The sequence below is a fragment of the Primulina huaijiensis genome, chromosome 16 (assembly GCF_012295235.1).
Source record: "Primulina huaijiensis isolate GDHJ02 chromosome 16, ASM1229523v2, whole genome shotgun sequence".
NCBI classification, from domain to species: Eukaryota; Viridiplantae; Streptophyta; class Magnoliopsida; order Lamiales; family Gesneriaceae; genus Primulina; species Primulina huaijiensis.
In genome coordinates, this window is record NC_133321.1 from 9805561 (window position 1) to 9831132 (window position 25572).

At 39.4% G+C, this 25572-nt stretch overlaps 1 protein-coding gene and 1 pseudogene across 2 annotated transcripts; one reads left to right on the top strand and one right to left on the bottom strand.

Moving 5' to 3' along the window:
- The first annotated feature begins 1881 nt into the window (after positions 1 to 1881).
- LOC140962195 (5S ribosomal RNA) lies at positions 1882 to 1998 on the top strand (annotated as a pseudogene).
- Positions 1999 to 18224: 16226 nt separating this feature from the next.
- On the bottom strand, positions 18225 to 19491 carry LOC140961846 (zinc finger BED domain-containing protein RICESLEEPER 2-like). 2 transcript variants are annotated; one of them, XM_073420586.1, is made up of 3 exons: positions 19142 to 19491; positions 18863 to 19044; positions 18225 to 18762 (listed from the first exon to the last, which is right to left on the bottom strand). In XM_073420586.1, the coding sequence occupies exons 1-3, from the start codon at positions 19489 to 19491 to the stop codon at positions 18698 to 18700; spliced, it is 597 nt and encodes a 198-aa protein (XP_073276687.1). In that variant the 3' UTR covers positions 18225 to 18697. The 2 variants fall into 2 exon arrangements, with proteins under 2 accessions (XP_073276687.1, XP_073276686.1); XM_073420585.1 differs by having other exon boundaries at positions 18225 to 19044.
- Between the last annotated feature and the right edge of the window lie 6081 nt (positions 19492 to 25572).

Below are 25572 nucleotides of genomic sequence, written 5' to 3' on the forward strand. Positions count from 1 at the left end.
GGATTTCGTGGTTGGTTTACCGAAGTCGGCTAGAGGTTCAAATGCTATATGGGTGATTGTTGATCGTCTTACCAAGTCAGCTCATTTCTTGCCTATTAAGACGACTTTCTCCATGATTCAGTATGCTGAGTTATATATCCGTGAGATAGTCCGATTGCACGGTATCCCAGTCTCTATTGTTTCTGACAGAGATCCGAGATTCACTTCCTCGTTTTGGAAGAGTCTGCATTCAGAGATGGGAACGAAGTTGTTGTTTAGCACAGCTTTTCACCCTCAGACAGATGGTCAATCAGAGAGAGTTATTCAGATCTTGGAGGATCTTCTCCGTGCTTGTGTCATCGATTTCTCAGGGAGCTGGGAATCGAAGTTGCCATTAGTGGAGTTTACCTATAACAACAGCTTTCAGTCGTCTATAGGTATGGCTCCTTATGAAGCACTGTACGGAAGGAAGTGCAGATCGCCTATTCATTGGGATGAAGTAGGTGAGAGATCAGAGTTGGGTCCGGAGATTGTTCAACAGGCAGCCGATACAGTAGTCAAGATCCGTGACAGGATAAGGACTGCTCAGAGTCGACAGAAGAGTTATGCCGACCGGAGGAGGAGAGATCTAGAGTTTGCCGTTGGCGACCATGTTTTCGTGAAGATAGCACCGATGAAGGGTGTCATGAGATTCGGAAAGAAGGGGAAGCTTAGTCCGAGGTTCATCGGACCATTTGAGATCCTCGACAGAGTTGGGACATTAGCATATCGTGTTGCTCTTCCGCCGAATCTGGCCGGAGTACACAATGTGTTCCATGTGTCGATGTTGAGGAAATATTTAGCGAACCCTTCTCATGTGTTGAATTTTGAGTCGTTGCAGTTTTCTCCGAACTTGTCTTATGAAGAGAGACCAGTGCAGATCTTAGACCGTAAAGAGAAGAAGCTTCGAAACAAGGTGATCAAATCAGTGAAGGTCAAGTGGCTTAATCATTCCGATGAGGAAGCTACTTGGGAGTCAGAGTCAGAGATGCGGAGTCGCTTTCCAGATTTATTCGGTGAGTTCTAATTTCGAGGACGAAATTTTATTTAAGGGGGGGAGTGTTGTAGTACCGAAACAACCAATATGCGTATATATGTGCAAAATTTCTATTATTTAATTTTAAATGGTTATTATTTTAAGAAATTGTAGATTTAATTGCATTTAAATCATTTACGTTATTTTTAAGGATTTTAAATCGCGTATTTCAAATTTTAGCTTTTTAGATATATACGCGAGACCGGACCGGAGATAGGAAATCGGAGATAAATTTTATGATCCAAAAATATTCCTAAATTTATTTCAAGCTAAGAAATAATTTATTTTGTTGAAATCAAGTGGATTTAAGTCTACTTTAATTAATTAATCACCAATTTAATTATAGACTTCTTAATTCATCTAGATTGTGCTTAATTAACTTTTAATCAAGCTTATCTAACCTAGGATTCTATTTAGCAAAACTTAAACAAAACCTACACAATTGGGTAGCCAACTCTCGGTCATATTCTACTCCACACAATCCCAACTTGACACCATTTAACTCCCCCAACAACAAGAAAGCAAATGACAACCATTCAACATGCATGTCCCCCAACTTGACATCATTTACTCCCAATGCACCACCTTATTTGACCACAAGCATTCACCACCTCTCCACTCTCCCTAGCACGAAAATTAGGAGATTTAGCAGCACCCATTCTTGGCCAAGACAACAACATTAGCAAAGTTTCTTCATTTCCGTTGCAGTGTCTCCCGATCTGACGTATTGTGTTGTTTATTGTAAAAACAACTTAAGGCATGTGTATTTTCTTCCTTTTTCTCATCAATCAAGTGTATTACATATTTTTAGTATGATACATGTGCATGGCTGCGATCATACCAGCACTAATGCACTGGATCCCATCAGAACTCCGAAGTTAAGCGTGCTTGGGCGATAGCAGTACTAGGATGGGTGACCCACTGGGAACGATCCAACTCATTTGGTAAATTAAAACAGGATAATAATTATATTACGTGCATAAAAAAAATAGAAAATATTTATTTTTGAGATATATGCGATATGTCTTGTGGCCACCTTACGCTTATGGGATTGCTTCACCCGATGACTTACGACCGGTTTACGATTATGTATGGGTACGGATATCCAGTCCAAGGGCTGTGATGATCTTTACCGCCCAGTATACTGTGGTTTAGTCTGATCAGACGTGCATGTTATGTTATGGGCCACTTGCGTAGAACATTATCTCTAAAGAAAAATTACGATATGATATGTTATGACAGGGCTCTATCGAGCAACTCTTTTATGTACGATTTTTCAGTTATGCACGTATTTATAATTACTCATGACACGATTTTCACGTTACGCTTTACGATACGATATTTTTACGTTGCATGCGATTTTATGATATATTTACTTGTTATTCACGATATATGCATGCTGGGTCTTTAGACTCACTAGACTTGATTGATGTAGGTACTGACGATGCAGAGGCTGAGGGCGGGGACCAGTGAGTTAGCTCGGATCGGCGGTAGTACGAACCCGAGGACCTCACGTTTATTTATTCAGTTTTATGTTCAAACTCTTGTTATAACTTTATATATATTTTAAGTTATTGTTTAAAACATTATTCAGTTTCCGCTGCTATGTTTATGTTAAACTGTTGGGTTATTTTACCAAAGTTTTTATACGTTGCAATTTTATTTATTTAAAGAGAAAATTTTTAATAATTCCGCAAAATTATGAATACGAATTACGGGCCCTCACACATATCATCTAGTCTAGGTATGAGATGCCTATACTTAATGGTTATGTTATTGATTGCCCTACAATCTACACACATACGCCATGAGCCATCTTTCTTAGGAACTAGTAAAACAGGTACCGCACAAGGTGACATGGACTCACGCACAAAACCTCTATCTAACAACTCACTTACCTATCGTTGAAGCTCCTTGGTCTCCTCCGGATTGATCCTATAAGATGGGCGATTTGGCAATGCACTCCCGAGTACAAAATCAATTGGGTGCTCAATCCCCCTCAATGGTTGTAATCCTTGAGGTAGCTCCTTCGGAAATATATCGTCAAATTCCTACAAAAGTGAAACAACAATGCTCAGAAGGGACTCGGCTATATCACTTGTGTTAAGGAGGATCTTTTTATAAACAATCAACACAAGTGGTTCATGTGTGTGCATCAATTGCTTAAACTCACTCTTTTGGGACATATATGTTTTTTTCTTGGCCTCTTTCCTCTGATTCTCTTTCCCCTCATTTTCTTTCCTCTCATTTTTCTTTTGTATGTCTATCTCACTCTTTTTATCTCTCTTTTTTTCAGCCATTTCATTTTTGTTCTCAAAGGCCATCTCACTTTTTAGTTCACTCTTTTTTTCGGCCTCATCTCTCTTCTTTTTCTTCAAGTGGTCCTCCAACACTAACTTTGGGGACAAAGGAAGTAATACAATGGTTTCTGTAGGGACTCAGACGCTAATCATCTTCTTAATCGTCATTGGGATAAATGGATCAATTAATTAATCTGGGTCTAAATTTTTTTTTTAAATTGCGGAACGTAATGTAATTCAATCTAATATACATATCAGTATAAAAGTACAAGTCTCGTATAACAAACAGCAAACTCAAACTAAGGTTCAACAACTAAATTTCAAGTGCTGAATCCTATCTACAACAACGTCAAAGTCCGTAGTCTCCACTCTAATCACAATCTCTCATCATCTACTCGACCCTGATCATGTCCCACCTGTTGCCATGTACACATACAAACAAGACAACAGCCGAATAACTCCGGTGAGAATAAAATCCCAGTATAAGCAATGTATACATGCGATGCATAAAATCATATACAAAAGCATAAACCATGTATTCAGAACATTAATCATAATTTATGATACATTAGTGAATACAGATAAAACTCTCTAACTCGTCATCTCCGACTCGACTCATCTCTAATCTAGGGATCCCAGTTCCTGGACATTAACAAATATCGAATCTCAGCGATAGGAGTCGATCCGCCCCTAAGCAATATCGATATAAGTCAATAATCCAGTGTCTGGGCATATCCGCCACAGACTTGGCATATCCGCCAAAGCTATCCTATGACAATGTGCAATGGGCCAATGACCACTCTATCACTGTCTGACCCTTCTGTCAATGACTCTCGCTCAATAGCTATCGGCTATTCCCTACTTTCTATAAATCAATAGATTAATCATATCAATGTCAAACAATTGCAATAAAATAAAGTATGTGGTTTTAGGGAAACTAGAGTCCAATCTGACTCAAGTTAATCTCCCGATTAACATCAACTTATACATTTCGTTCGTAGTATCGGTCTGAAGAATTGGAAATTCTGAATTCAAGACTGTCTCTGTCAATCTGAAATGACATATCGAGAATAGTAATATCAACATTCCATTCCCAATTCAATACTAAATCCGATTAATCTGAATCTAATTCAAAATTAACAGCATAACGGCACAATCCCGATATCCCCGTCAATACAATATCAACATATATCAATTACAAATCATAACCAATATCCGATACAATCCAGAATCAGCAATAATCCAAATCTGTTCAATTTCCAATTAATATAATCAGAAAATCATAACAATTTCATAATCAATCTGTTCTTCGATCTGACTTCGATTCTACGATGTCTAACATATCCAGAACACCATATAATAATCAAATAATAATTCCTCCAATATCATAATTTCAAATGATAACAGAACTCAATAAAACTTACGTCCTGTAGTAGCTGTCGACGAGAGGAGTACAGTACTGTGTCCGGATTCAAATTCTAACATACAGATCTGTCACAATCGAATTTTAAATAAACTCAAAGCTTGAGATTTGCTCTGGAATTTTAGCCTGGATTTCTAGTTAAGAATGAAAGAGACTTTCAATTTTATATATGCATGGTGAGGACAAGTGTCCCACTCAATCCAAGTAATTGCACTTTAGTCTCTGAAACCTTCACTATTTGCGATTTGGTCCTCACAACTCTTTTTAATTCCATTTCAATCCTAATTAATTACAAAAACCGTGGAATCTAATTCATCATTCCAAAATTCATAAATTAAAAAATCTCGGATTAAAATGATAAAATCTCGGGCCTTACAATTCTCCCCCTCTCAGACATGATTTCGTCCTCGAAATCGTAGGCAGTCAAATCATATCAGATAAGAAGATATAACAGAAGCTAAAATAAAAGACTCACATCAGTGAAATAACTCTGGGAATTCTTGTATCATATCTGATTCAGTCTCCCATGTAGCTTCTTCAATGTCGTGACGAGTCGACTGCACTTTCACCAGTGGGATAGTCTTTGTTCTGAGTTTCTTTTCTTTACGATCAATAATCTGTATCGGCTTTTCAACGTAACTCAGAGATTCATCAAGCTCGGCCTCGTCTGGCTAAATAATATGAGAATCATTGGGAAGATACTTCCGCAGCATAGATACATGAAAGACATCATGTATTCCAGATAGAGAAGGCGGTAATGCGAGTCGATAGGCACGATCTCCTATCTTCTCGAGAATCTCGTACGGCCCAATATATCTTAGAGACAGCTTCCCTTTCTTGCCAAATCTGACAACTCCTCTGAAAGGTGAAATTTTTAAAAATACTCGGTCTCCTGCCTCAAATACCAACGGTCTACTTCGAACATTGGCATATTTGGCTTGTCTGTCTTGAGCTGTCTTCATTCTCTTCTGAATCAGCTTCACTTTTTATGTCATATCTCTAATCATATCAGGTCCAAACTCAGGTATCTCAGAGATATCATCCCAATACAGAAGGGATCTGCACTTCTTACCGTACAATGCTTCAAATGGAGCCATCTCAATACTCGTCTGATAGCTGTTGTTGTACGAGAATTCACAAAGTGGTAATGAATCCTGCCAACTAGTGCTAAAATCAAGCACTACAGCTCTCAACATATCTTCCAATGTCTGGATAGTCTGCTCTGACTGTCCATCGGTCTATGGATGATATGCGGTACTCAGATGTAACTTCGTACCTAGAGCCTGCTGTAAACTCTGCCAAAAGTGCGAAGTAAACCGAGGATCACGGTCTGATACAATCGACTTCGCCACTCCGTGCAGTCTGACCACTTCTCTGACATAAATTTCAGCCATCTGGTCATATCTGTATGTCATCTGATACGGAATAAAGCATGCTAATGTGGTCAATCTAGCAATCACGACCCAAATCGCATCACAACCTCGGGAGGATCGCGGTAACTGCGTCACAAAAGCCATGGAAATGTGATCCCATTTCCATTCAGGAATAGACAAGCTGTGCAGTAGACCTCCTGGTTTCTTTCTTTCTGCTTTTACCTCTTGGCAATTCAGACACTTTGACACAAACTCTGTGACCTCAGATTTCATCTGTTTCCAACAAAACTGTGTCTTCAAATCATTATACATCTTTCTGCCACCCGGATGAATATTGAATCGACTATCGTGCGCTTCTGACAATATCCGATGTCTCAAATCTGAAACATCTGGCACAACAATCCGATTATGCACATACAGTACATCATCACGTACCTGATAGTCTGACCGATGACCTGATCTGACCATCTCAATTGATTTCTGTACTTTATGATCAACTTTCTGAGCCGCTTTAATTCTCAAAATCAGCTCTGGTTCAGCTTGAATGGCATATAATCTCAGTGGTTTACTATCTGTCTCAAATATCAATCCAGACAAACAGCAATCTTCTATTAAATTTGAAACACCTATCGTCGATAAGGACAAATAACATACCTTTCGACTCAGTGCATCAGCTGCTGCATTGGACTTTCATAGATAATACTTGATTTCACAATCAAAATCTTTCAATAAATCAAGCCATCTTCGCTGCCTCATATTCAGCTCTGACTGTGAAAACAGATATTTCAAGCTTTTGTGATCAGAATATATCTCAAATTTCTTACCGTAGAGGTAATGTCGCCATATCTTCAGAGAAAATACAATGGTTGCCAATTCAAGACCATGAATTGGATAGCGAGATTCATGCGGCTTCAACTGTCTCGAAGCATAAGAAATAACATGCGCTCGCTGCATCAAAACACATCCTAAACCTCTGTGAGAAGCATCACAAAATACAACAAATCCACCAGTACCTGACGGGATAGTCAACACCGGAGCACTGGTCAGTCTCTTCTTTAACTCAACAAAACTAGACTCACACTCCTCAGACCAAACAAATGGAGCATTCTTCTGAGTCAACTGAGAAATCGGTCTAGCAATGTTGGAGAAATTTTTAATAAATCGGCGATAATATCCTGCCAAACCCATAAAGCTGCGTATCTCTGGCACTGATGTCGGTCTCGGCCAAGAAATCACGGCCTCAACCTTGCTGGGATCAACTGATATACCATCTCCCGATATAATAAGACCCAGAAATACAACCTGTCTCAACCAAAACTCACATTTCGACAGTTTAGCATATAATTTCTCAGATCTCAGAGTTCTTAGAACAGTTCTTAGATGCTCAGCGTGTTCAATCATATTCTTGGAGTAAATTAGAATATCATCAATGAATATAATCACAAAATCATCGAGATAATTCTGAAACACACGGTTCATTAATCCCATAAATACAGCTGGAGCATTTGTTAAACCAAACGGCATGACAATAAACTCATAATGTTCATACCTGGTTCTAAACGCTGTTTTCGAGATATCAGAATCTCTGACTCTCAGCTGATGATATCCAGATCTCATATCAGTCTTGGAATAAACTGAAGAACCCTGCAACTGATCAAACAAATCATCTATTCGAGGTAAGGGATATTTGTTCTTCACCGTCGCCTTGTTCAGTTGCCGGTAATCGATGCAGAGTCTCATTGAACCGTCTTTCTTCCTCACAAACAATACTGGAGCACCCCAAGGAGAAACACTCGGTCTGATGTACCCCTTGGCCAGTAAATCTTCCAACTGCTCTTTCAACTCTTTCAATTCAATTGGTGACATTCTGTACGGAGCTCTAGAGATTGGAACTGTACCTGGCATCAATTCAATGCTGAAATCTATCTCTCGCATCGGAGGTAAACCGGAATCTCATCTGGGAAGACATCAGCAAACTCACAAACCACTGGCAAATCCGCCAATGATGGGCTCGATTTCAGTAAATCAACTGAATAGACAAGGAACCCCTCTGCTCTTTTCTGCAATAATCGAGTCATAGACACGGCAGATATCAAAGGAATTCTAGATCTAGAACCCTTACCGTAAAATTTCCATTCGTCAGCCATGTCAGGTCTGAATCGTACAATCTTATGGAAACAATCAACGGTAGCTCTGTACTTGGTCAACATATCAATACCGATAATACAGTCAAAATTAGATAACCCAAGTACAATACAGTCTAACTCAATCTCATGACCATCATACTGTAGCATACAAGATCCAATGGAACTCACTGATACAAGACCTCTCCCCAAAGGTGAAGAGACAGATACTAAAGTAGATAATGACTCAACAGGAAAAGAATGCATCAATGCAAATCTCTCAGATATGAATGTATGAGATGCACCAGTATCAATCATTACATAAGCAGGATAACCAGAAATAGAACAGTTACCTGCAACGACATCATCAGGTGCATCCTGTGCCTGCTCCTCAGTCAAAGCAAAAACTCTGGCCTGCTGTCTAGGAGGCTGGCTAACTGTCTGGCTTCCTCCTGGCCTTTGTTGTGACTGGGTAGATGGTGCTGGTTGGAAAGAATGAATAGCTGATGGTCGTCTCCCTGTCTGAGCCACTGATCCAGATGACTCTGCTCCCTAGGATCCCTGAGAACCTCTCTGGGACATACTCTAGCAAAATGTCCCTGCTGTCCGCAAATACGGCAACTGCAAAACCCTCCTCGACACTGCTCTGTGGAATGTCTCCCTCCACACGTGCTGCAATAAGCTCCGGTATAACTCTGGCTCTGGGTAGTCTGTCGTGAGCCACTAGAACTGGATGAACTGCTTGAAGATCTCTTGAACTGTTTCCCTCGAGCTTTCAACTGATCTCTCTTTCCACTGCTGCTACTGCCACTCTCAAATCTGGGAGGAGGTTGTGGTAACTGAGCTGAGGATGGTTGCTGTGGTCTCGGTGCTCGTGCGACATACGAAGCTCCTTTCTGTCTAATCAGACCAGGTTCGGCTCCCTTTGCTCTGTTCAGGGCATCAGCCAAGTTGTTCGGTCGTCCAGTGTTCACCAGTGTAAAGATTTCAGGATTCAGGTCATTGATGAACTGATCAGCAACAGCTTCGTCGTTCTCGGCCACATGTGGAGCAAATCGTTGTAATGTAGAGAACTTGGCCGCATATTCCTCAATGTTCAGTTGACCCTGTCTCAGATTTGCAAATTCTGCGCCTTTGTCCTTTCTATATGACACTGGAAAGAATCTCTGATAAAATTCAGTCTTAAATACCTTCCAAGTAACATTCATACCACTATGCTCCAATGCTCTCTTCGTTGTAATCCACCAGTTCTTTGCAACGTCATGCAACTGGTGCCCAAGCAGTTTCACTCTCCGCTCATCTGTATAACACAGGGACTCAAACAGCATCTCAATGTTATCTAGCCAACTCTTGCAATCAACTGAAGTCTCAGTACCCTTCAGAGTCGGTGGATGAAATGACTGAAATCTCTTCAGCAATGTTTCCATCGGTGTTGCTGTCACATCCATTGGAGGATTTGATGTACTGCCTTGTTCTGAATTTCGTCGGGGAGGCATATCTGATTATCAAAAGGATTAGGAACCCAATACAACAAACCTATTTTAGTCCTCCTCTGATCATCTTACTGCTGATCAAGAATCGGTTCTGATTCATTTTCAATAATACAAATTACCATATCAAATCAGATAATCACGTAACATGTATTTCAAAGCAGTAAAACATGCTAGCATTCAAAGGCAAGGAAAGAAAACTCAATCTACCCCGCTCACTAGCTTCTAACTCAGTCTAAGGAACATACAGCTCTGATACTACCTGTTGTGGGGACCCGGACGCTAATCATCTTCTTAATCGTCATTGGGATAAATGGATCAATTAATTAATCTGGGTCTAAATTTTTTTTTTAAAATTGCGGAACGTAATGTAATTCAATCTAATATACATATCAGTATAAAAGTACAAGTCTAGTATAACAAACAGCAAACTCAAACTAAGGTTCAACAACTAAATTTCAAGTGCTGAATCCTATCTACAACAACGTCAAAGTCCGTAGTCTCCACTCTAATCACAATCTCTCATCATCTACTCGACCCTGATCATGTCCCACCTGTTGCCATGTACACATACAAACAAGACAACAGCCGAATAACTCCGGTGAGAATAAAATCCCAGTATAAGCAATGTATACATGCGATGCATAAAATCATATACAAAAGCATAAACCATGTATTCAGAACATTAATCATAATTTTTTTATACATTAGTGAATACAGATAAAACTCTCTAACTCGTCATCTCAGACTCTACTCTTCTCTAATCTAGGGATCCTGGTTCCTGGACATTAACACATATATCGAATCTCAGCGATAGGAGTCGATCCGCCCCTAAGCAATATCAATATAAGTCAATAATCCAGTGTCTGGGCATATCCGCCACAAACTTGGCATATCCGCCAAAGCTATCATATGACAATGTGCAATGGGCCAATGACCACTCTATCACTGTCTGGCCCTTCTGTCAATGACTCTCGCTCAATAGCTATCGGCTATTCCCTACTTTCTATAAATCAATAGATTAATCCTATCAATGTCAAACAATTGCAATAAAATAAAGTATGTGGTTTTAGGGAAACTAGAGTCCAATCAGACTCAAGTTAATCTCCCGATTAACATTGACTTATAACTTTCGTTCGTAGTCTCGGTCCGAAGAATTGGAAATTCTGAATTCAAGACTGTCTCTGTCAATCTGAAATGACATATCGAGAATAGTAATATCAACATTCCATTCCCAATTCAATACTAAATCCGATTAATCTGAATTTAATTCAAAATTAACAGCATAACGGCACAATCTCGATATCCCCGTCAATACAATATCAACATATATCAATTACAAATCATAACCAATATCCGATACAATCCAGAATCAGTCAATAATCCAAATCTGTTCAATTTCCAATTAATATAATCAGAAAATCATAACAATTCCAAAATCAATCTGTTCTTCGATCTGACTTCGATTCTACGATGTCTAACATATCCAGAACACCATATAATAATCAAATAATAATTCATCCAATATCATAATTTCAAATGATAACAGAACTCAATAAAACTTACGTCCTGTAGTAGCTGTCGACGAGAGGAGTACAGTACTGTGTCCGGATTCAAATTCTAACATACGGATCTGTCACAATCGAATTTTAAATAAACTCAAAGCTTGAGGTTTGCTCTGGAATTCTAGCCTGGATTTCTCGTGAAGAATGAAAGAGACTTTCAAATTTATATATGCATGGTGAGGACAAGTGTCCCACTCAATCCAAGTAATTGCACTTTAGTCTCTGAAACCTTCACTATTTGCGATTTGGTCCTCACAACTCTTTTTAATTCCATTTCAATCCTAATTAATTACAAAAACCGTGGAATCTAATTCATCATTCCAAAATTCATAAATTAAAAAATCTCGGATTAAAATGATAAAATCTCGGGCCTTACAATTCTCCCCCTCTAAGACATGATTTCGTCCTCGAAATCGTAGGCAGTCAAATCATATCAGATAAGAAGATATAACAGAAGCTAAAATAAAAGACTCACATCAGTGAAATAACTCTGGGAATTCTTGTATCATATCTGATTCAGTCTCCCATGTAGCTTCTTCAATGTCGTGACGAGTCGACTGCACTTTCACCAGTGGGATAGTCTTTGTTCTGAGTTTCTTTTCTTTACGATCAATAATCTGTATCGGCTTTTCAACGTAACTCAGAGATTCATCAAGCTCGGCCTCGTCTGGCTAAATAATATGAGAATCATTGGGAAGATACTTCCGCAGCATAGATACATGAAAGACATCATGTATTCCAGATAGAGAAGGCGGTAATGCGAGTCGATAGGCACGATCTCCTATCTTCTCGAGAATCTCGTACGGCCCAATATATCTTAGAGACAGCTTCCCTTTCTTGCCAAATCTGACAACTCCTCTGAAAGGTGAAATTTTTAAAAATACTCGGTCTCCTGCCTCAAATACCAACGGTCTACTTCGAACATTGGCATATTTGGCTTGTCTGTCTTGAGCTGTCTTCATTCTCTTCTGAATCAGCTTCACTTTTTCTGTCATATCTCTAATCATATCAGGTCCAAACTCAGGTACCTCAGAGATATCATCCCAATACAGAGGGGATCTGCACTTCTTACCGTACAATGCTTCAAATGGAGCCATCTCAATACTCGCCTGATAGCTGTTGTTGTACGAGAATTCAAAAGGTGGTAATGATATACGGATCTTTCACAATCGAATTTTAAATAAATTCAAAGCTTGAGGTTTGCTCTGGAATTCTAGACTCGATTTCTCGTGAAGGATGACGGAGACTTTCAATTTTATATATGCATGGTGAGGACAAGTGTAACGACCCATTACAAGCCCAGTGGACCGCCCATACGGCCCACTGCCCCGATCGACCCAAGGCTATCCCGATCTTGGGCTCCCTCAAGGGGCCTTTTCCCTCACGGGCTTTCCCATGCGCCATTACTCATAGGACATCTCTTATGTTTTACCTATTGATTGAGGTATCAATATTGAGATTGAACATGACTTTTATATTGGTAATGGTGTATTGAGAATGAAAATATGTCTAAATAGTTATAGTAAGATGTGTAGGTAGAAGTAGTGTTATGAAGTTGATAGGAAATGAGATGAAATTGTGGTAGTTTTTACGAGTTTTAGCATAATGATTGGAATATTGATACAAATTGAGTGAGGCCATAACCATTAGAAAGCTAAGATATAATGTAACAACTTTCATGTTTTGGGTTTTGTCCAACTCATTGTGGAAGACAAGCCAAAAGTGCCCCAAAGTGTCTCGTGTATACCGTCATTCCCTCACTGACACATGTTAGGAGAATGAGCATAACTTTTTACTCAGACCTCCAAATGACCTGAAACCAATTGGAGATTCAATCCAAGACATAGGGCTACAACTTTCATGTTTACCACTTTTTCAGTTTATGAACGGAAGAGCGGTGTCTGGAGCGATCTTTGAGGTGACTGTGCGCAGAGGGGCGCCCGAGCGGTAATAAATGACCGCCCGAGCGCCACTGGTTCTGGAATTTTGGTTCGGACAGCAAGTTCCGCGCTCGAGCGGTAATTTATGACCGCCCGAGCACCGCCTTACATATAAGAAGATAAGTTTCGACTTTTCTAAGCACTTCCATCAGTTTTTCAACCCTTTTCACAGCAAAGCTCGAGAGGAAACCAAGAAGTTTTCTTCCAAAAGCCCCTTTCTTCCTTTCCTTCATCATTTTGAAGATAGATCTTAGTTCTCCATCACAATTACATCATAGAGGTGTAAGTTTTCTTCTCTTTTAGTTGTTCCACATGTAGTGGAATGATTTTTATCTAGTTTATACAATAGTGACTGAATTATTGGTATATTTGACAGTATAGGAGCGAGAAACACCATCTCAAACCAGTGTTCTTAAGCTTGGACTGTAAGTTGGCATGTTCTTGAAGTAATACATGAGTAATATTATGATTTCAAATACTTCCCATTGATTATTGCTATATGTACATTGTTAGTATCTTATTGATGAAAATATAGCACCATATTCCATTGTTATGTATTAAATATGTAAGAAACTTATGAATATTGATGATGGGTCCTATGTTATGAACATGAACATGAACATGAAAAGAAAAGGACTGATTTTTACATGATATAGAGCTTGTTGACATCATGGGTGGTTTTAAGTCCACCAAAGCTATTGGCCAATATATGTTCATGGGGCGTGGGGTTGCCAAAGGTTGCTCCCTGACGTCCAACACAGTAGTAGCTATATAATAAAGCAAGCACGGTAGTACAGGTCAACTAATGAGGCTCAAGTACAAAAATGAACATGAATATATGATATGATATGACCTGGTTTAAAGATTCATTGTTGTCACGACATGATATGTATGTTCCTTCGACGCATATTGTTACGTACAAGTGCCAACTTATTGAGTTTTATAAACTCACGTAGCTTATGTATTACAGGATCAGGTAGTGAAGATGCATAGGATGCCGGTTCGCCAATGGATGATTGTGACGTGCCTCACCTCGACAAGAACCGGGACTTATTATTGTATATCTTCCGCATATGTAGTATAATGAGTGTAATGTTAAGGTTTAAACAAGTTCCATATTATGTTTATGATGATACAAAGTATGCATGTATATGAGAATATGTATTTGTATAACAATATGGTGCATGGTTGTGTATGAAAAACATAGTTGATGTTGTTGTATATATGGTATTGCTTGAGTTTTTGTTTAAACAAAATATAGGGACATCATGTCAAAATTTTTATAAACCGTCAAAGTGATGCTCTTTGTTTGATTTGCTTCATACTACAGTTATATCAGTCAAACCCTATTTTGATCATGGTAATGATGCTAAGTATAGAGTAAGGGTGTGACATTTTAGTTGGTAACTAGCTCAATTGGTACCAGGGTTGCTGCCAAGAGCTATATGTCCAGGAGGTCTTGGGTTCCAATCCTGGGGAGGTACAAGTTCCAGTGCCTGGGCTGGAAATGTCCTATGAGTAATGGCGCATGTGGAAAGCCCGTGAGGGAAAAGGCCCCTTGAGGGAGCCCAAGATCGGGATAGCCCATGGTCATTACATNCCCAAGGCTATCCCGATCTTGGGCTCTGCTCTATGGGCCTTGGCCCATCTATGGAACTCTTCCCTCACGGGCTTTCCATAGGCATCGTATGGGTTACTCATAGAACTCTCCAGCCCATGCACTGGAGTCTGTGCCTCCCCAGGATCGAACCTAAGACCACATGGATATATAGGTACTTAGCACAATCCTGGTACCAATTGAGCTACTGGGCTGGAGAGTTCTATGAGTAACCCATACGATGCCTATGGAAAGCCCGTGAGGGAAGAGTTCCATAGATGGGCCGAGGCCCATAGAGCAGAGCCCAAGATCGGGATAGCCTTGGGTCGATTGGGGCAGTGGGCCGTATGGACGGTCCACTGGGCCTGTAATGGGTCGTTACAACAAGTGTCCCACTCAATCCAAGTAATTGCACTTTAGTCCCTGAAACCTTCACTATTTGCGATTTGGTCCTCACAACTCTTTTTAATTCCATTTCAATCCTAATTAATTACAAAAACCGTGGAATCTAATTCATCATTCCAAAATTCATAAATTAAATAATCTCGGATTAAAATGATAAAATCTCGGGCCTTACAGTTTCCTTCTACAATACAAAATAGTACATATTCTTTAACCCATCATGTGTCACCCGCCTATCATATTTCCACGGCCTACCCAACAAGATATGACAAGCATGCATGAGTACCACATCACACAAGACCTCATCCACATACTTCCCAACAGAAAAAGCACTAGAACTTGTTTTGTAACCTTCACTTCCGCACAATCATTCAACCATTGAAGCCTATATGGTTGTGGATGCTTTAATGTAGGTAAACCCAATTTATCAACCATTTCAACACTAGCCACATTAGTACAGCTCCCCCCATCTATGATTAGATTGCAAACTTTTTGATCTACAAAACACCTAGTATGGAACAAGTTCTCTCTTTGGTTGGTCTCCGCCTCCTTGACTTGGGCACTCATGATTCGCCTAGTCACTAGTGCTTCACCTACTATAGCCTCATATCCCTCATCAGGATCCTCTAACTCAGGCATCTCATCCTCATCACCCTCACTATAAGATTCATACTCACCATTGACATTTAAAATCATTATCCTTTTGTTAGGACATTCACTAGAAATATGACCTAACCCTTGACACCTAAAACATTTAACATCTCTAGATCGATTGAGAGGATTTTCAGATTTACCTTGCACTCCTTGTTTAGGCGCCTCTTGTTTGGTCTCAATCTTGGGCTTGGTCATCACCTTATTCTCCTCACGTTTCACCACATTTGAGCGCCACGAAGATGATGAACCCCCAATTTTATTGGTGCGGCCAACTCCTCGCCTCTTGAGTTGTTGCTCCACTTTTATGGCCATTTGCACAATCTCGTTTAGATCCAAATAGTGCCGAAACTCCACTTGATACTGAATTTCCCTGTTTAAACCGTAAAGAAAATGGGCCATTGTTGCCTCACTATCCTCCTCTATATTTGCCCTAATCATGACTTCCATCTCCTTATTGTAGTCCTCAACACTTTTTACACCTTGTCTCAAAGTTTGTAGCCTCTTAAACTTCTCCCTATAGTAGTGATTGGGCACAAACCTCTTCCTCATGACCCTCTTCATCTCATCCCAAGTTTCAATGGGTCTCTCATTATACCTCCTCCTAGTGGTCACTAGTTGATCCCACCAAATGATACCATAATCTAGAAATTCAACCACCGCCAACCTAACCTTCTTTGGTTCGGAGTAGTGGTGACATTCAAACACAAACTCTACCCTCTTTTCCCATTCTAAGTATGCCTTCGGGTCAGACTTCCATGGAACGATGGAATTTTCATCTTAATGCTACCCATGTTACCATCTTCCCTATTCCCATCATTTCTACCCCGTAAGGCTTTTCTTCTAACTCTACCAAATCCTCTACCTCTTCCATTCCTACCCCAATTCTCATTTTTGCTCTCCTTATCCATTCCCAAATCATACTCTTCCACTTCTTCTTTCCTACCCAACTCTTTAGGCTTAGATTTATCTCCACTAGTACTAACTTCGAGCCTATCCAACCGCTCATGTAATGTCTCCAACTCTACCTTCATCATCCTACTAAAATGCCCAAACAACGCCTTTATTTGAACTTTAGACAACCCTGGGTTCAAACTGTTAGAGTAGGTGCCCGTCGAGCCAAGTGTTGGCCGAGTGTTCACAATGAAACTCTATGTATAAGCAATCTTTATTTTAATAATATTTGAAATTATTATTTTGGCACATCGTTATCTGTATACCCATGCTAGTTGCATAGATAAAGCCCTTTAATATACAAATAGTAGAAAGAATATGAGATGCTCATATGATGAGTATCATGAAACTCATATTTGGAATACTGTATATTCTAAACAGTTCCTAGTCGATTCAGCCGCCGCTAAGAAGGATATAGGCCGCTCGAGTTCGAGACTAGTATCTGCGATGTGAGTACCATGTTTCATTGGTAGGGGACATTGTGATGTCCGAACATGCAGATAGGTGCTCCTGGTAGAGTGCACTGAACAACCCTCCATAAAGGACTTTCCATGTGGTTCTCACTTATCGAATGGAAACGTCCTAGTTTATGGTTGTACACCATTAGTCCTTATGACCCGGGACAACATTGAGACTCTATGTGCTAGCATTATACTTTGACTTGTTTACCGACTCTCATGGGGTCATCAGGTGGCAAGGTTGGGTGTTTTGGAGAAACATATAGGAGTCGATGCATTGTAGTCGGGGATTCACCGCTTACCTTTGGGTATGGATATCCTATGTGTATGTAGTTTGAAATCTCTGATCAGAATATGGTGGTAATTATGGAAGCGGTTTCATAGATTACACCATCGATGCAACTACGACATGACACATAGTATTGATTCATTGACAACTCTCGATATACCAATGGTTGTCGAATTGGTCGGGATATATGAGATGAAGGGACCGTACTGTACGCTAACCATAATTGAATGGTGCTTGCAGGCACTATCATTTGATACCTAGGGAATCATGTAAGTGATGCGGATAGGCGTTTAACATGATTGGTTGGGTACTATCAGAATTGAGTTCTGACGTTCTTGTTATCAAGGAGTTGATAAGTAAGAATGGAGCAATTGGGGTATGCTCAAATAAGGACATGTTTAGACCGAATCACATGGAGATGTGAACCCACGGCTAGTTGCATCAATGAACCATTGAGGGCCACACAAGTACTAAATTTCTAGATCCCGTTGAGAAGTAAAATAGTTCAATGTGTTGAACGGCTAGTTGTAACTTTTAATTTGTGGAAGTGTTCCTAAATTAAAAGTTGGCCAAATAAATAATGTATTTGAAAATTGTGATTTTCAATCTCAAATGAAGACATATCACCATAAACAAGAGGATAATAAAATTGAATTGTCTTCATCTTGTACCTCGGATCTAAAATGCTCCCAATTGCCAATAAACAATTCATCATCTCCCAATACTTTTCAAACTTTAATTTCATACTTGTTGCCATCGTATTCACCACATTATCATCCAAAAGAAGCCAATCATCAATTGCCAACTTAATATCACAAATAGTTGAGAAGAAAATATTTATAGTGGGATACTTGGTCCCCGAAAGCAACTCTGTGGCGTCATAAAAAATCTCCAATTTAGAAGTAATCTCTCTCACTTTTTGACCAATCATCTTCTGTGGGAACTCTTTTATACAAACTCTCACGGTGTTTCAAATGAGCAAACACATCTTTATATTCCAATGCAGTGTTAAGCATTAAATATGTAGAGTTCCAACGTGTTTTGCAATCAAGTTCCAATTTTTTATTGCTTGGAACCTTCAACTGTCGAGCTGTTTCAATAAATTTTTCATCTCTTTTCGGTGTTGCTGTCCAAAATCCGACACTATATCGAATTGTATCAATACTACCACTGATTAATTGTAGTCCATCCCTCACAACCAAATTCAAAATATGGGCACAACACCGCATGTGAAATAGTTTACCTTCTAAAATAAGTGAACTCGGAGGAAGCTTATCTAGCATAAGCTCAATCATAGCATCATTAGTTGTGCAATTATCAATAGTTAAAGTAGATAACTTACGATCCAAATTCCAATCCAATAGACAATCAACAAGGGAATTTGCAAGGACCTCAGCAGTATGTGGACACGGCACATATATAAACCTAGTAAAAAAAAGAAATATAATAAACTTTAACAACAATATTAATATTATTAATGGTAAATGAAAGTACAAATTTTAAGAGAGAAGAAAAAATTTACCTCAGAAGCCGACTTTGTAGTTTCCATGAAGCATCGATGAAGTGTGAAGTGATTGCCATGAATCCTCTTTTTTGATTATTTGAAGTCCACATATCAGTAGTCAATGCAATCCGACTAGAATTTGAATCCAATAATTTCATTGTTTTATCTCTTTCATGCTCAAATATCTTCATGATATCGTTCTTAACTGTGTTCCGGGAAACAATTTTAAATAACGGTTGTAAGGTATAAGAGTACCTTTTAAAGCCCACATGATCAACCATAGATAGCGGATACTCATGCAATATAATCATATTCGCAAGCTCTTCCCTCCCGTGATCTTGGTTGAAATGGTATGTCCCAAGCATCATTGTCTTGTAATTGGATTTTGTTGGTTGCAATAGAGATTGTTTTATAGTCTTCTGTTTTTTGTGCAAACACGTTTTTATGTGGTCAAGCAAATGTCTGCTACCATTTTTGCTTTCACCACCTAAAGACTTCTTACAATCATTGCATATTGCTTTCCATTTTCCTCCAATTAGCTTCCTCTCAAAATGATCTCATGCAGGAGATCTAAATTTTCTTTTATTTCCACTATCTGCTCCTATAATTTCAGCATCTAAATTCTCATTTTGAAGTATTTCATTTTCCTCGATCAAAACACTCTCATTTTTCGATGCAAGTTCTTGAATTCCTTCAATTGGAGCAATCTCAACCTCTTTATCATTAGATTCCATCTGAAATGATATCAAATAATTTGCATAAGAGATGGATAGAAAAACGGTTAATTCCTAGCTAATTCTACAACAGGTTAATTCTTAGAAAAAAGGTTAATTCCTAGCTAATTCCTAGCAGTTTACAACAATAAACACTTAATTTCATTGAAAAAAGGTTCTGTCACAAGCTTTTGGAATTCCTAGCTAATTCTAGAATCAAAGACTTCTTCTTTAAACACCATTTCCTAATCCTGTAGCTTTAAGCATTTGCTGCCGTAGATGCATCAGACACCTTTTTTCTACAAGACCACCTCAATACCACCATACAGGTCCACAATATCAAAATCATGATTGCCATTTTTCTAATTTAACTCATAACACTATTTATTATAGTTTGATCTGATGATGGTTCGAAAGATTAAAAAAACAAAAAACTATACTTATGACTGAAACTAAATATCTGAAGAGTACAGAGAATTTTTTGTCATGGAGTATAACAATTAAAAAAAATGATGGATCCTTTTTATGAGCTTCACTGATACAGAAATTAAAATATCCAATGGTCCAATCACACCACAACCCGCCCTACCCAGTCCAGAAAAAATTTCTCAAATCGATATACAAATGACAACAAGTCAACAATCAAACCTGGTTTACGTTGTGTTGAGGTCCAATATTCTTTAAAAGCGAGAAATCGTCGGAAATCGGAACGAGATGTCGTGAAGAGTTGGAGACTCGGAGTGTTGGTTGCCCTTGAGAGTCGAGAGTGGAAATGGAGGAATACTGGACGCGTGGATCAAATTCTGTGAATGGGAGAATGGGAATTAGGTTAGATTTTTTTTATTATGTATATTATTATTATTATTATTATTATTAGTATTATTATTAATATTAATATTCCATGTGTTCGTTCTCTTGATGACTANTATTATTATTATTATTATTATTATTATTATTATTATTATTATTAGTATTATTATTATTATTATTATCGGGGCGGGTTCGGGGATGGGGATATCATCCTCATACCCACCTCCGAATCATTGCGGGGATTTTAAAAATCCCCGAAACCGAAACCAAAAGCTCTCCCCCGAAACCGCCCCGTTTTCAGTTTTCCCCGCGGGGACCCGAACCCACGGGGAAAATTGCCTTCCCTAGGTTCGTGTAGGCTCTGTAATTCTCCATCTCGAATGTAGTGGACACGGACCCCATGTACAGGTCCGTGCTCGGGTCCGTGTAGGCTCTGGATTTCTCATGCTCGAGTGTAAGGGACACGGACCCCGTGTACAGGTCCGTGTATCCTCGGTCGTTCAAAAGATGTTTGAATGTTCCTTTGGCCCCCACACGTACTCCCATGCATCACGAAGCCTTCCACACTCTGCACCTCGCTTGTAAGTCCTTCTCCTTTGCTCATAAGCCCGTGCAATGCTTCCTTGAACCTCTTCAGTCATCCCCTCGTAATTGGTTCCTCCGGCAACTCTACAGGATCCCATGCTTTCCTTGGAGCTTGACCATCCGTGTTCGCATCAGTTAGGCACTTGGTTGAAGTAGAAGTCATAGGAATCGAATTGTTGTCAAATTTCATGTTCTTGAATTATTATAGCGTCGTAGGTTGGACGTCATTGTTTTGGAGCAATTGTAGGCTTAGGTCAGTGCTATAGTATCGTAGGATGGGTCTCGAGGTGTCGGTTCATGGTAGGAATGATTGGGTTAGGGAGATTAAGTCACAAGTATGGGATTTCTCGTTGGTGCGTTCCTCTCGCAAGTACACGGGCCCGGGGCCGGACCTTTACACGGGGTCCGTGCCCTTGTTTCCTTCTTAGTGTTAGCAAACCAAGCCTACACAGACCCTTCGACGGACCCTGAAACGAGGTCTGTGTCCTTCTTTCTTTTCGTTGTGTCTTTCCAGCACCTACACGGACCCTGATGCGAACACGGATGGTCAAGCTCCAAGGAAAGAATGGGATCCTTTAGAGTTGCCGGAGGGACCAATCACGAGAGGACGGCTAAAGAAATTCAAAGAGGCACTACAAGGGCTTATGAGCAATGAAGAAGGACTTACAAGCAAGGTGCAAAGTGCTGAAGGGTTCGTGATGCATGGGAGTAAGTTTGGGGGTCATAAGAACACCATTCAAGTGATGATTGAAGAAAACGTCCAGAATGCTCCGCGCCCGAGCGGTAGAATACTACCGCCCGAGCGCCAAACGTACTTCCCAAGAGTTGATTTCCAGAACATGCGGCGCCCGAGAGGTCATTTTCTACCGCCCGAGCGCGAGTCAGATGCGAGAAAATCTTTAGTTTCCTAGTTAGAGTTTAATTGATCTTGGTAACTTGATTTTGAGAATCTTTAGATTGTACACAATATTATGGACGAAAATTGGAACATTATAGAGATTATTATTGAGTTTATACAATGGTTTTGAGTTTTTCTCTCAAACTTTTTCTAAGCTTTGCTTTGTAATCGAAATCAAACTTATCATAGTTTTAACTTTGTGTCGTTTGTCGATCGTTCTTGTGCGGATTGTCAATGGCTTGTTTTTTGAAGGTTCTTTATAAATTCGGTTGTTTATTTTCCGTGATTATTTGGTGCTAAACTTTTCATAGTTTAGAGGTGAAAATCACACACACACTTGATTCAAAAGATCGGGACAACACATTGATACTTGCTCGTTATTGAGTAGAGGGCGCGATTCTATTTTAATCGTGTTTGCTATTTATTCGTACGAGGATTCATATCAGACCCGAAGCCGTACTTGTGCACGGGGTCCGTGTACCTTCATATTTGGGAATATTTTTAATTTTCACCTTAAGATTTGATATGGGGTTCAAGATCATGGTTAGCACGATGATTTAACGAGGTCAAGTCCCGAGCAAACTAGCAAGTCATAAGCTACTTATTCACTTCGGTGGTGATCTTGAGTACCAACGTCTAAGTTATGCAAGTTAAGTATTCAAACTCATGCTAGTATGTTGCAGCAGTGGCCCCAAGCGAGATCCAACGAATCCCTCAATGCCCCGTAAGTATGTTGACGTGCAAAAAAGAAAGTATTTTTAAATTTTTTGAGGTATGCTAAATGTCTTGTGACCAAACTATGAACGGGTTTGGAAGCCGGATAACGTGTCTGGGGACCTCTCCAACTATGAACGGGTTTGGAAGTCGGTGAACGTGGCCGAGTACCTCTCCACCCCGATAAAGCATGACCCGGTTTAGATTAGGATTGGAATGTGGTAAAGCATGACCAGGGACCAATCCACCCATTAATTTATGAACGGATATCTCATGTATGTGGCAGTAGATCTTCCCTGTCAGCCCAGTACTGTGGTTTAGTCTGACCAGGCAATTTTATGTATGGGTCATACGCTTTGAAGCATGCCTCTACGCAAAATTATGTTATGTATGCCCAAGTATGTAAGATGCAAGTATGTTTACGAAAGTTTTATGATCATGGCACGTCTATGTTACGCTATTATGTTCAAGTTCCAAGTACGCTCATGTTGTCAAGTTCAAGTTCATGTTTCTACTACGTACGCTCTATTTTGAAGATGCGTGTGATTTTATTACGTATTATTTGATACTTCCAATTTATACGTGTTGAGTCTATAGACTTACTAGACTTCATCGATGCTGGTGAGGATGATTTTGAGGAGACTAGGGGTGGGGACCAAGGAGCAGGCTTGGACTGAGCAGGAGGCTAGACCCGAGGACCGCCCAAGTTTTTAAGTTTTTATGAAATGTCAAATAGTCTGATTTCAGCTACTGGTAACGAGATTTTAAGCAAATACTTTTTTTAAAGTTTATTTCTAGAACTTTTGTTGCAACTACTTTAGTAATGTGCAGTTCATTTTATTCTGATTTTGAAGATTCACGACTTACTTAAGAAAATTTTTAATTTTTCCGTAAATTTTAAGTAGTGTAAAAGTATGGTTCATTACAGAAATCATACTAAAGGGCTACTCTTTGGCAAATTGTGATCGAATACAACCTATGAATAACCTATCTCCCAGACCAAGGAAGAAAGTATCAGATCTATTTAGTTTTCGACCCCTTTTGTTAAACCAGCTCTTGTACGTATGAATGAATGTTAGTAAAGTAATCTGGTGGGCTTAAATTAGAATAGGTTATTTGCTTATGTTAAATACTTAGCTTGACACATTAAAAGAAATTTTCATAAGAGCTCTAACCAATCCCTTCCATATCCATCTTCATATTAGATGATATGCACACTAGACAAGCTAAAATAAAACTCCCGGCTAGAAGTTTTAGACCATACTTTTTTTTCTCAACTTCCTCTTTAGACGAATCATCAATGCTTGTTGTGATAGTTTGTACACTGTCATAGACGTGATCTACTGGCGGAACATCGGAAAAATCAAACAAAAATGGTCTACGGGATAGTCACTGAACCAGAAGTTCTATTTTAGAGCAATGGGTATAGCCAATGAATACATTAGAAAATTCAGTTTATCATGAGTCATATTTGGATTACCAAAAAACAACCTAGGAGAAGATGGATATGATGAAGAAAGTGGTAAGTTGATAGAATATTTTTTTTATCATCTGGTATGAAGGAAGCTAATTACAGGCCTTGTCTGCAGGCGGAATAGAGTACGCCGTTAGGCAATGCGGCAAGCAGTAACTACTGAAGATGCATTATTGGACAGAAGGGTCCTTGGAACGAAGGTGAGCAAGCCGGTACAGATACCTCCGGTTTCAGAGATGGCATTAGAGAAAGCAGCAATAGGAAGGCCATTGAATAAATCAAGTACTGTTCTTGATGTCGACTAAATCACACAAAAATGGTCTAAGGGATAGTCACTGAACCAGAAGTTCTATTTTAGAGCAATGGGTATAGCCAATGAATACATTAGAAAATTCAGTTTATCATGAGTCATATTTGGATTACCAAAAAACAACCTAGGAGAAGATGGATATGATGAAGAAAGTGGTAAGTTGATAGAATATTTTTTTTATCATCTGGTATGAAGGAAGCTAATTACAGGCCTTGTCTGCAGGCGGAATAGAGTACGCCGTTAGGCAATGCGGCAAGCAGTAACTACTGAAGATGCATTATTGGACAGAAGGGTCCTTGGAACGAAGGTGAGCAAGCCGGTACAGATACCTCCGGTTTCAGAGATGGCATTAGAGAAAGCAGCAATAGGAAGGCCATTGAATAAATCAAGTACTGTTCTTGATGTCGACTAAATCATACAAAAATGGTCTACGGGATAGTCACTGAACCAGAAGTTCTATTTTAGAGCAATGGGTATAGCCAATGAATACATTAGAAAATTCAGTTTATCATGAGTCATATTTGGATGACCAAAAAACAACCTAGGAGAAGATGGATATGATGAAGAAAGTGGTAAGTTGATAGAATATTTTTTTTATCATCTGGTATGAAGGAAGCTAATTACAGGCCTTGTCTGCAGGCGGAATAGAGTACGCCGTTAGGCAATGCGGCAAGCAGTAAGTACTGAAGATTCATTATTGGACAGAAGGGTCCTTGGAAGGAAGGCGATCAAGCCGGTACAGATACCTCCGGTTTCAGAGATGGCACCAGAGAAAGCAGCAATAGGAAGGCCATTGTATAAATCAAGTACTGTTCTTGAAGTCTCAGAGCTGAGCAGTAGCATCGGAGCTAGCTTGGCAAGAGATGAGCTCGAGCTTCATCATTATCTGAGTCGAGTGAAAGCGTCTTTCTTCTTCTCGAGTGAAGTAGCTTACTATTGTTCGGT

Coding starts and splice junctions, on each gene's coding strand:
- LOC140961846 (XM_073420585.1), bottom strand. CDS start 19,491: ATGATGCTTGGGACATACCATTTCAACCAAGATCACGGGAGGGAAGAG. Junction 19,045..19,141: donor CTACAAAGTCGGCTTCTGAG/GTAAATTTTTTC, acceptor TTTTTTTACTAG/GTTTATATATGTGCCGTGTC.